We start from the raw sequence: 13506 nt of genomic DNA, 5'->3' as shown, positions 1-13506 counted from the left end.
ATTGTCAAAAACATTAAAAAAGTAGCTTACATTATTTTCAGTTTAATAAATATTCTGTTTAAAAATAGAATAATCTAAAAAGAAAATAAATACTTAGTTAAATATTAATATTTAAAAATTACTACTTTATAAAAGCATTTTTCAATGGGCTACAATTTTTTTTTATTTGTAAAATTTTTTAAGGCAAATTTATCTTTAAGTAATTTTAGATACTAATTATGTTTTTAATTAATTTTCCTTTTTCTTAAAAAGATTTATTCATTTAAGTCATTTATTCATTTCTCTTTAAATCTATGATATTATAGTAAATCCGAAGAAAATACTTTGAAACTATCAACAAAAAAAATTTAAAAAACTTAACTATAACATTTATATTCAAAACTTTTCAAGTTCTATTTTTTAAAATAAATATTCCATAACTAAAAAGGTAATTAATTGTTTTTTTTCGATTCCCTGCTCTATTATTATAAAAGCTTTTAAGTTGTTTTCCACTTAATAAAGCTTTTTAAAATTATATAAAATTAATTATTGATTTGCATTTATGAAAATTTAATTATTTCTAAAATTTAGTGATTAAAATTGAAAGTCTAGTAATTTAGTTAAACAATTCTTAAATTTATTTTATAAATTATAATTAAATTGTAATTTTATGATTAAGTATGTATAAGTAAAATCCACATTAAATATATCCTTTTATAAGTACATTTAGCATATTATCTAAGAATTGTTTTCAGTATTCATATTTAATTGCATTTGGTTATGAAAATTGGCATCCTATTTGTAATTATGCACTCAATGTGTAACTTGTAAGTATGATACAATAATATATAATTTGATTATAAAATTTTAAAAGCTCTTTTTATAATTATAAAATAAAGTTCTATACTCCTATAAGTGAAACAGGGAAAGAAATTACAACTGTTTTAGCTCCTTAAGAAATTCAAAACATTTATTTCCCTTTCCAATTTTTGCTTTTTTAATAATAATTTATTAAATGATTGGGAAATAATAATATTATTTAAAGTAGATTGAATTTATAAAATGACTAAAATTTTAATTTTCATATATCTTCATTGAAAATAGTTTCTTCCACTTAGATAAACAGATTAAGTTAATTACACTATAACATTACACTTTGCATTATAAAGATTACAGATTAAGTTAAAGAAATAAAAACCTATCAGTTACATTGAGTAAAAAAAATAGAATAACAATATTTGCTTATTCCTTTCTTTCTTTCATACAAGTAAAAAATTTCGTACGTCAAAATAATCAATCTTGTTCATAGCCAAAAAAAACTATAATGAGATTTTAATTATTTTTCATGCCCAGGATAGCCTGGTTGGCTGAGAGCGCTGAACTCACGAGTATGAATGGGAGTTCGAATTCAGCCTGCCGAAGGTTCCCAATGTAGTAAATGGTGACCGGTGCACGTTAAATCTGTTGAGTCAATAAGTTCCCCATGTTCCCATAACAAATTAATACCTCTGGGATTACTGAATAGGAGATTGATCGTTCTCTGGCTTAGGCCAAAATTACTATTTGTGAATGGATGTATGAATGAGTCTGCCCTATAAACAGATGTGGCAGAAGTCGAATTCTTGGCCATAGATGGCGCCATTGGAAAACAAGAACAATTGCATCCCTCTGACTTAATGGCCGACGACAACAACATTTATTTTTCATATCTTATTTATTCTTTGTATCTTATTTAGATATAATTTAGATGTCTGTATGCAATTTTGATATTATCATTCAAACTTTGGCTCGTATGACACAAAAAACAGATTTTATTCACTTTTACCATTTTCAAAGACACGTTTAATTTATTCTATATTCTGTAATTTTGAAACAAATAAATGAATCGGAAAATATTGGCAGTTGAAGTATAGAAACTATTTGGTTGCTCGGAAAGTAATTTCGTTTTTTGGGGGGGAAACGAAAGACAATTTTTGTATAATGAATAAATATTTCATTAAATTATATATTGGCCATTCTGGTCCAACACCTTTTGTCATCTTTCTGGTAGTAGCATGATTCCACGCTCATAAAAATTTTGGTCTTTGCTGGCAAAATACTGATCCAGGTGATTTTTGACATCTTCATTTGAAGTAAAGGTTTTACAGTCCAAAAAATTTTGTAGTGACCGGAACAAATAATAATCCAAATGTGCCAGATCTGGGGAATATGGTGGGTGTGGTAGTATATCCCATTCAAGCTGTAAAAGCTTTTGGCGAGTGACCAAACTTGTATGAGGTCTCACATTATCTTGATGGAACACTATACCTTTTCTGTTCATTAATTCTGACCTTTTCTGTTGAAGTGCCTCCTTCAGTTTGTCCAGCTGACGACAGTAGACTTCCTTGTGTTATCCAGTAAAAGATCAAAAGTATTCCTTTAAAATCCCACCAAACAGACAGCATCACCTTTTTTTGATGGATATTGGCTTTCAAAACGCTTTGAGCCGGTTCATCTTTTTTGCTCCATGATCTCTTGCGTTTGACATTGTTATAAACAACCCATTTTTCATCCCCAGTAATGATGCGCTTCAAAAACGGATCATTTTCGTAGCGTTTGAGAAGCAATTCACAGACGTCAAAGCGATGATACAAATTTCTCTCCATGAGAACATGGGGAACCCATATATCAAGCTTCGAGGTTAAACCCAGGCCTTTCAAGTGGCTATAAACAGTTGAATTCGATAAATTTAACCTCTCACCGATCTCACGTGTTGTTACACAAGCCTTGCTATATCAGCTCTTAAAACATATGATAATGCGGCTTAAGTGTGAAATTGGGTTTGAAAAAATACAATTAAATCCTCAATCGGAAAAACTAATTTACTTTCCGAACAACCCGATATTTATTAAACTGCAATTTTTGTTATATTTTGTTAGAGCTAATTTTAATTTAATTTTACTTTATTTTAAATTTAGTTAAATTTAATTTTAATTTTATTTCAAAATTAATTTAAATTTAATTCTATTTTAATTTAATTCAAATTTAATTTAATTTAATTTAATTTTAATTTATAGGTCCTCCATTTGAATCAGCCATATTTCCCACTAATATGATACAGCAAAGGTAGAGGATAATCAAATAATGAGCCAGTCAAACTTTATCTCCGATACTCTTTTTCAATCCAATACGCCACTGATGATATAAAATTATCGAATACCTAATGAGAGAATGAATAAGACACATAAAAAAGAATAAGAAGCAACACATTAAATAAAAAGCAGATTTTTCCTTACTTGAGTTTTATAAAGAACATAACAAAAGCCTTTTGATCTGCCTTTATAATCTTTAACTAATCTAACTTCTTCAACTTCGCCCATCTGCAAAGAAAAAATATCACATATAACTAAAAATAATATTTTAATGCACCTTTATAGAGAAAAAATAAAAAGAACGAAAATTGTGGACAATAAAGGAGTAATATATTTTTTATTTACTAACAAATTGATACCTCACTCACTGATTTATAGTTTGTTTATAGAAAAAACTCCTCTCGCTACAAAGTCTAAGGTCATCTGATAAGGAAACAAGAAATAGCACATTTCATAGAGAGGAGCTTCTTTCTCCCCTGATTCCCTTTCTATCACCGACCTGAGCCAAAGCCTGTTTTAAATATTGAACCAACGAACTTGAAATAGTTAATCCTTGTAACCATAGCAACCGCCATTACTCCAGAAAAATGGCAAGGGGAGTTCTTTACATAGACAAACTATACTCATTTTTCTTCTTCATTAATGTTCTGTCTCTTACTTGCCAAAACATTTTATTTTGTTTTTATAACCAATACTAAAGAACCAACCCATTTTTGGGTTTGTGACTATTAATGTTTGATGCTGTAGACTTGCAATTTTGCACCTAACTCAAAAGACAAGGGAACTTATGGATCAAGCATTGGGACAAACTAGCCTTGTGGATGACTTACTTTTTGATGAAAGTCGCCCACATTTGCATCATGCAGAGAAGAAAATCTCCCACAGTTACCCAAACAGCAAAAAGATTCAAACCACTGAGGATCTTTTATGTCAGGAGAGTGGTTAGTGTTAGATGGGAGCATAATTCATAATTGCAAATCCTAACTGCGATTCGAACCAGGCTCAAGTCATTAGAATGGATGCTCTATCCCCTGAGCCAATGCGAGTTTTGTCATACATTATGTATTTTTTAAACAAACTGCTATCACAATAATTATTTATTACATACATTGTAGGAGTGCACAACAGCCAGAAAAGAAACAAAATACACTTGCTGATTTCCCTACCTGCTCGCCAAAATTGAATTGGAATAAAATGTACAACTAAAATTTATAACTATTTTTCAATCTAATTTCATTAGCCTATAAAAAATATCAAAATTGTAACCTAAAATTGCAAAAGGTAGTGATATTAATTCAGGATACAAGTTCAACATTTTTTTTTTAATAAAATAGTTTTAATCAAAATATGTTCTAAACAAATGTAGCATAAAGAATCATTCCAAATGTAAATATGTAAGTAATTTGTTTACAGTAAAAAAAGATAATAATAAATTTGTTTTCAGATAAAACTGAAAAACTGCAATCATTTAATTTTATTTAAAAAGACAAAATGTGTAAAACTTTAAATATCATCAATATTCTAAATAATTTTTCTTTAAATTTAAGATTATTTAGTATTATTTTTCTTACACTTAGGAACAATTTCAATTTATATAAACTAAATTCATTGCCACCCTTGAAATGTTCCTTTCTACAGTACTTAATTAAAGATATTGTCAAGCATCCCTATTTTAGTGACACATTTAACATCAATGAAAAAAATAGAAATGATACTCATTAAATCCTATTCCATTCCTTTATCTAAACTGACATAGGTATTTTAAACCTATAAAAACCTTTATCATAACATTTCTGAAACATAATGTTGAAAACTAGAACGTGACAGCTGTAATATAGAGTAGAAAGAAATAGAATATTAACAGAAAGCTACAAAGCAAAGAAGGTGCTTACTTGAGAAAAAAATTCCTTTATTCTTTCTTCTTCTACTTTGAAAGATAAATTACTAGCAAATACTGTTCTGCTGTCTTTTAAGGTATCGTGAGTAATTAAAGAACCATGAGATTCAGGAGTTTCTAAAATTTGATAAAGATTCAATAGATTATTATAAAATATATCTGTTTAAAGAAACACTAAATAGTTGTCAAATAAATCACTGTTTAAAAGAAATTTTAATCAAATTCTTGGGTTGCTAAGATAACTGAGATTAGTATTTATTAAAAGGTGTTTCCTCATGCTTGCACCAGTTTAAAAAAAATAACACCAATTTGAGAAGATGTTCCCTTTTTTATACTTCTTCCAAAATAATGATTTAAAATAAAAAATACATTGAAATAAATTTTATAGTGTCGTAACAGTAAAAAATGTAAAAACACAAAAACAAGGTAATTATCTAAAATACCATCATAGATCTTTATCTATGTGTTAACATTCTGAATAAAAAATAACAAAAATAAAAAAATTAAACCTTTTTCTGTCTATTTCATCAAGTATAATACAAAAACCTAATCTAAAATTAAAGCGTTCATTGATAAATTTAAATTTTTTTCTTCATTCTTCAAGTTGTTTACTGAGATATATAAATGTTAGTGGCTTATTTAATTTAGAGACGAAACTATGAAGATAGGTTTTAAACAAAAATATCTGCTGTTCTTTTATTTCTGAAAACACAGACTAATCTCATTTTTTACAAATTAGTTTAACACATTTATCATGAAATTAAAAAATACACTCTATTAATTTACATTTTATTAAAAGAATTTTTTTTAAAAAAACAATAATAAATCATTTTAATAATATTTATACTATATTATATTGTACTGATTGTACTAATAAATAATAATTATATTGTATTGTATAGACTGTAAAAGAATGAAAAGCTTTCCATTTTTTCTTAGTTAACTGGAATTCTGAATTGCAGATCAATGTTTTAAGAATAAAGAAATAAAAAGTATTATTTGTTTCATCAATAATAGCAATACAAAAAATACAAAATAATACCAACATTTGTATAATAAAATTCCATATCAAATATAAAACTATAAAATCTAAACAATGTTGACTAATCCAGGTTTTCAAAAAATATTTTATTTCACAGAACATTTTTATTAATCACAGTAATTTCTTATAAGAAAATATCTTTTTATGCAAATCCAAAAAAAATAAATCTAGGAATAAATGTGTAAAAAAAAGAACTGAATTTTTCTTCTATTTTGAGCAAATTATCTGAATATTTTGCCTAGTTGCAATTAAATGTTTTATTAAACTTAGTAATTCCTCATAAAAAATACCCTTTTTAGGAAAATCTAAATAAATAAATCTAGGAATAAATCCGAGAAAAAGAACTGAATTTTTTTTTACTATTTGGAGCAAATTATCTCAATATTTTGCCTAATTGCTATAGAATGCTTACAAGTAATAATTCTAACAGACGTTAGAATTTTTTAATTTAAAATATTATTAACTACTTGTTGTTACTGTCAATTCAAAGATTGATTGTTATTGAGGCTAGTTGCAAAATTTATATTTCTATAAATTTTGAATATATATTCAAAAATAAAATAACTGAAAAATATTTCAGTCATTTTTTTTTCAGTCAGAAAATTCAGAAAAAATTTATATCAGTTGAATTATTCACTATAGAATAAATTTAATTATAGAGAGGTGAGAGATTTTAGCAGCTCTGAAAATGCATGCTACAAAATTTCTATTTGGTATATGAGTTTAAAAACATATAATTGTGATTTTTAATTTAAAAGAAATTAAGACATTTTTGGAAAAAAAGTTTGATATGAATGATTTACATTAACATAGAAATATATTGTTGCGACAGTTTAAATATTATATCAGCAATTTGCAAGGAATGGTGTTTGAAATTTACTTATTTTTGCTGAGAAGGGAGCAAAAGTACAAGCAAATGCTTATGCAAGACATTAAAATCCCTAGTTTTTCCAAACGTTCTAAAAACAATTACAAAAAAATTTAACAAAAACAAAAACTTTTTTTATTTTTTTACAGAAATATTTAAAAGGCCCCTTATGTGTCATTTCTGAAATGAATGAATGATGCAAGTCATTTGCCAAAATTATGCTTAGGTAATATTTAAATGACTCCTTATGTGTCATTTCTTACATAAATGATGCAAGTCATTTTAGAAACAGCTACATATGAGAACAAATTGGGTGCAGAAGTTCCGACTTCAGTCGCAACTAACAAAAATCAAAAAACTAAACACCTGAAAAATTCATAAAATTAAGATAATCAAAGATAAAAATCTGGAGAAAAAAAATTTGGGGAGAAAACCACTTTTTTAGATGAAGAATATGTTGTAACATTTTGATTATCTTCTTCACTTATAAAGTACAAAGGAATATATCAAAAAAGTATTTTACAGTTTCGAATTTCTATTTTACTACCATAAGTCATAATAAGATATACAAAATATGAATTATACTGCCATGGGGCTCATAATTTTAGGATGCATACATGGACTTCAGGATTAAAAGAATATAAATATTTCAAATGCTAAATCGCATCTAAAGTAGGAACAAACATGCATATTGTTATATTATGGTCGATTTAAATATGGTCGAATGAATATATTTAATAATTATTTAGAAAAAAAATATTACCCAAGTACAATGCAACACTACATTAAATCTCAGTTTCAAAGCTATTTCAATTATGCAAACCATACAAAATAAATTATTATTAAAAAAAATCTAATACTAATTATAAAAAAATATTTAATTTTTGGGGGTAATATATCAAAATTATGGATAAGAACACAAAAAGTTAAAATTATTAAACTGTACGTGTGTACATTAATATACAACAATTAATTAAAATACACATAAAAATATTACTGAATAGACATAAAATTAAATATTCATGATACTATAAGATTTCATTTGACTACTACGTTGTTATAAATTTTGCCATATGTACCGAGGTACACATACGTAGACGTTCATGTTCTTGACTGTATCGTTTTTAAATATTAAGCATATATAAATTTAAAAGCTTCATATGATTACAGAAGTACTAAATCGATCATTTTCAGAATAACTATATTATATAATATTTAAAATTACTTAAGTTTTTGAGAACCCAGATTTAGCGTCTTTTCTTTTTTTAAAAAAAACGCATCTGTTTATGAGGAATTCTACCTAAATAACAAACATGTTCGACATCTATTGGAATTTGAAGAAAGCTTAAACATCCACAAATGTTTCGGTGAGGGTAAAATTATAAATTTTCTTATAGAGTGTTTTTAGAAGTTAAGAAGCAAAGGTCCACAAATTTGGACCGAGTTATTAAAACTTCTGTCAAGGAAAAATTCTTATAGAGTGTTTTTAGAAGTTAAGAAGCAAAGGTCCACAAATTTGGACCGAGTTATTAAAACTTCTGTCAAGGAAAAACTTTGTTTTAGGGAGGTTCTACTAAAATAGTTAAGGCACTGAATTGTCATAGTGAAGAAATGGGATTTAATCCCCAGTGGCAGCCTGAAGCCTACCCAGATTCAGTCTGTTAGCAGGATTGCTCTACTTATTACTTCTATAGTTAATAAATACCTCTTCTCTTTTTAGATTTAGTGCTTTCCTCTTCATAGGAATTTTTCTTCCGTTTAGATTCGTAAGTATCTTCATCTAGAGAATTCAGTTTTCTTTTTAGTTCACTCCGATCAGTCTTTGCTTCCACTTCTGGTGAATGTATTTTTACAGGAGGAGGCGGTATTTTAAAACCTTCAGAATCCATCTGAACAGGAAGATTTGAATCTAATTTTGAAGAGTCTTCATTTCGAGATGCCTAGTTTTTTAAAAAATAATAACAATAATATTTACTCAGTTTCATAAACAGTCTCGACATTTAAATTAGTTTGAAAATTGTTGAATCCACTAAAAAATATACAAATTTATACGATACATTTCAGTACATCAAGAATTAATTTTTAAAAAAATAAAATTAAGAAATCTGAGAAGACAATATGTAATAGTTAGGTAAGTAAAAAAATATTTATTCTCACAAAAACTCCTCAGAGTTTTTATTCATTTCTAAATTTACTTTTAAGTACATTTCACATATTTTATTCAGGAGAATTTAACTTTTAAAAAAAAAGGTTTTAATGGATGGAATAAACAAATATGAAAAGGAAAAAATTCTTCAAAATAATTTTGGCACATAAACAAAACATAATGGAAAATCTAAGTTAAAAAAAAGCTCAAAGTGATATTTTTATGAACTTAGGAGCATCTGTATCGGGGAAAAAAAGGAAAAAGTGGTAAAAAGTTTATGAAATGCATTTTTCCATTAATAAACCATATTGCTAAATGACATAACAGAGAAAAACTAAGTTATTAATAATTTACTTGAATCAATTCAGGTCTGAATTGATTCAAGGTTATAAAGGTTATATGAGACTTTAACTAACCTTAGTTTGTCGTTTTGAAGAATGTCTTCTTCTATTATCTATCTCTGCATTGCTAGCAGCAGCTTCCTCTAACTTCTGTAAAATAAAAAATGCTTTAAAACAGTTTATCAATAAAAAAATATATTTCTAAAAAATAAAATTTTAGAATTTGTGAACAAAAAGTAATATATTTTAAATAAAACTTACGTAATTTCCTTTTTTTAAAAAATAAATTAAAATTATTCAAATAAAACTTAAACAATTTGTTTTAAATCAAAACAAATAAAAGAAATGTTATAAATGAAAATTCCACATAAAAAGTTATATTATTCAAATACTCAACAGTACAAAAAAAAAAGTGATTTTATTTAAATTTCTATTATTCCTCAACTAAAAATTTTATTTTTGTTGTCATATAATTTTGTTGTTTAATAAATCTGTCAAGCAATTAAGTTGTTATTCTCACGTTTATTCACGTTTATTACGTTATTATTCTCACGTTAAGTTGTTATTCTCTTTGTTTTGTTCTTAAGTCAAAAACAAAGCTCCTCAGTCATTTCTATAACCTAAATGAAAATATTCATTATTGCAAATTAATATTATTTATACACACTAATTACGAATCGTTATTTGCATATTGGTTAAAAACAAGAAAAATAATTAAGTTAAAAATCATTATATCAATCAATTATTGGTTAAAAATCAACTTTAAACTTTTGCATAGCACATAAACTGTTGCTGTACTATATCTAACCAAAATAAGTCAAAGTTAAATCCTTTTCTTTCTTCAAAGAAACGTTTCTATTTTTCTTCAAAGAAATGTTTTTGTTGAAAAACCATTTTTGGGTTATAGAATAGTGTTTTGTAAATAAAATATGAAGTAAGCAGAAAAGTAACAAATTATTTCATAGCAATATTTTGTTAGTTGTATATAAAATTAGAAAAGTAATTTTAATATTGTTTGTAAAATATAATGCACAGTTTGTTTATACTTTAACTGATTAAATGTAGAATTTAGACAGTGCATTTCTAAGTAATGCTTAAAAAAGTTTTGTGTTTAAAATTTGATATCTCAAGAACTATTCATCCAATTTTGCACAAATTTCTTAATTTGCCACCTAAAATGACATTTTTAAAAATGATGTAAAAAATTTTATACCTTACAATTCAAAACTTTTGGAATATTATTAAATAAAAAATTTTAAAAACTAATAAATATTTGCTAAAAGTTATTTTTGGATTGAATATCTTGCATCTTCGGATAAATTAATTTTATAATTGTGAGCAAAAAGTGAAATTAACATTAAGGGGACCACAAACTTTGGATCACTCTCTTGACCCAGCAATGGGGACCATTTTTCCCAGATTGCAGCTACTCCTTATATTTGAATCTCGTAAATCTGAATCAATCAAGGAAACATTAATTATTACTAAAATGAATATAGTATTTTACTTATATAAATGAAAATGAATTTTAGATAATAGTATGAGAAGTTTGTCATAATTATTAAATATTAGTAAATGTCATAATTATTAAATATATAAATAAAATAAACATTGCATAACAGTTTTGCTTTACATTTAAAACTATAAATGTAAAGCAAAAGTAAACTGAATACAACAGCCAGACGCAAATATTATCTGTATTTGTAGAATCATCCAGAAATTATAAGCACAAAAATCCTAAGTTTTGTTTTATTATTTTAAGACTGAAAAAATTATTATAAACTAAAGATTAACTCGAAGAGCATGAGAAAATTCTAAGCTCCGACACCAGGTCCTTTCTAGCACCAGTTAAAATATTAAAAGTATCAAGCAAATTTTTTTTTAAATAAAATTAACAATTTACTTTTTGGCGTTTATTTTCAATATGTTGTATCAATGTCTCACATCTGATCAGAGATTTTTCCAAAGATTCCAAAGTTCCTATAAAAATTTCGATTATGAATTTTTATTATGGAAAAAAATACAATTCATCGTAATAAAAAAGCAATTTCTCAACAAAATATGACTGCGTTTCACATACAAATTTAGAATATTTACAGCACATTCTCTATATCTCGAGCTTCAATATCTTGAAAACTTTGTAATGTCAAAAAAATATTTTTCCCCTTTGCATTATATATCTACCGAATGTTAATTTGAATTCCTATGTCGAAGAGTTTCTACTAAAACTTTATCATGTTGAATTTTTTTCGAAATAGAAAATGAATTTTTTTGGAAAAATTACAATGTAAGTTCAATGTAAACCAATTATTTTCTATTTAATGCCCAATTATTTTTGTCCTTACTTTTTAAAAATAAAATTATCATTGCTTTATTTAGAGTTATAGTCAACTATCATTACATACATATTTATTAGTAGTTATTCTTATGTTTCATGACTCTACTTTTTGGAGTAATATTTTAGAATATATTTTTTTACTTTTTAGAACATAATTAGTTCCAAATTTACTATTTCAAAAACTCCCTATCTCGAAAATCTTTTAGCATCCTTTCAATTTTGAGATATCAAGAGTAACCTGTATATCCATTAAGTCAATTTCAATGTAGGAATGCTTAATCACTTTTATTTATACATAAAAAAAATTTTATTAAACATTTCATACAGTATTTTTCTTTTGTTGTTTTTTTTTCCCTTTTTTTTTCTATGAACAATATTCTTCAATGCGCATAAAAATTTATTCTAGATCACATTTTCATACCTCCAAACATAATATAAAAATTCAAATATTTCGAATAGTTTTCACAGCATTTACTTAATAACCACATAATATTTATTTTATACTAACATAATAATTTTTAGAAAAAGTTTATCAAGGAAACGCGCAAAGAATTTATTAAAAATAAAATTACATTTATTTTGCAGTAAGAGATCAATTTCATATTTTCTGGTATAAGCCAAACTACATTTCAAACATAAAAAAACAACAATAAAAAAAACACAATCTAGAAGTAAGATACATACTATAAACTACAAAAAAAGTGATTGTTGAGTAAGTGCAAATATACAGGCACCATTGAAGCCTAACTTAGGCAATTTTCATTAAATCCTCTTCATATATTAAAGAAAAATGTAGTGCACTAAGAATGTAGGCAAACATATTTGAGAGTGTTTACTCATATTTTCCCCCTAGTCCTTTCAGTTTCTTTATAATTAAAAGTATGTATGAAAGATAGAATCAAACAAGTACACAAGTGAACCATAATGTCTCCTCACCCAAATAAAGTCAAATTTAGGTAACTTTTCAAACAAAGATTAATTTTTATCTCAGATAAAATAATAAATATAAGTGCCAATTTTTTGTAAAAAAAATTTATTTCATCTAAATTTAATTAAAAAATATATCATTTTTTAAAGAAAAATGAAATAAAATGATAAAAAATTTATTTTAAATTTGAAAAAGACAAACAAATAAAAGGAGATTTTTAATGAATTACAAATTATGTTACATTACCATTGATATATGTACTGATTCAGTTGGCAAAAGTAAAAATAAGCTAATTTAAATTTTAAATAAATTCAATTTAAATTGAATAAATTCATTTTAAATCAAATAAATATGTTGCCAACCCAGTCATTTGCTCAATGTCATAGATCACTTTATTATTTTCTTTTTACCATTTTGGTTCCCTTTCTCTATCGTTTGTTTCAATTTCTAAAACATCCCTTTAAATTTGACATTTCAGAAAGTTTGGAGTGTTTTGTCTACTTGACTTTTTGTAACAATGAAACTTTTAATCTTCTTCTTTAAAAAAAAAATTTTTTTAAGATGAGTTTTTACAATTGATAATTTTTAAGCTTTTTTCATATGTAATATTTGAATTTGGTTATACATTTCTTTCATTTTAATTTACCAATTTACTTTTATTAATTTTTCGAATTTACTTTTGTTTTTAGAATCATCTTTTCTTGCATAGTGTTGCAGAGCCAATTAAATTAAGTCAGTAAAAGAAATAATAGGGAAATTTCACAAATTTAAGTTAGTTTCCTTACACTTCCATATGAAAGATTTCAAGTATTTGCACACTTCTAGTGTGCATCTGT

The 13506-nt window shown here is 25.5% G+C and overlaps 1 protein-coding gene across 1 annotated transcript in view; it reads right to left on the bottom strand.

Moving 5' to 3' along the window:
• The window catches only part of LOC107436566 (spliceosome associated factor 3, U4/U6 recycling protein), a 65515-nt gene that overhangs the window by 15596 nt on the left and 36413 nt on the right, over positions 1 to 13506 (bottom strand). The window contains exons 14-18 of the mRNA XM_087149753.1: positions 11308 to 11384; positions 9480 to 9554; positions 8623 to 8857; positions 5003 to 5124; positions 3255 to 3338 (exon numbers count right to left, since the gene is read on the bottom strand). Coding sequence (XP_087005879.1) covers positions 3255 to 3338; positions 5003 to 5124; positions 8623 to 8857; positions 9480 to 9554; positions 11308 to 11384 — 593 coding nt within the window. The remainder of the gene's footprint in view (positions 1 to 3254; positions 3339 to 5002; positions 5125 to 8622; positions 8858 to 9479; positions 9555 to 11307; positions 11385 to 13506) is intronic.

This window comes from Parasteatoda tepidariorum, chromosome 8 (assembly GCF_982258835.1).
Source record: "Parasteatoda tepidariorum strain Cologne lab strain chromosome 8, Ptep-v5.0, whole genome shotgun sequence".
NCBI classification, from domain to species: domain Eukaryota; kingdom Metazoa; phylum Arthropoda; class Arachnida; order Araneae; family Theridiidae; genus Parasteatoda; species Parasteatoda tepidariorum.
This window is presented reverse-complemented; position numbering and strand designations above follow the sequence as displayed.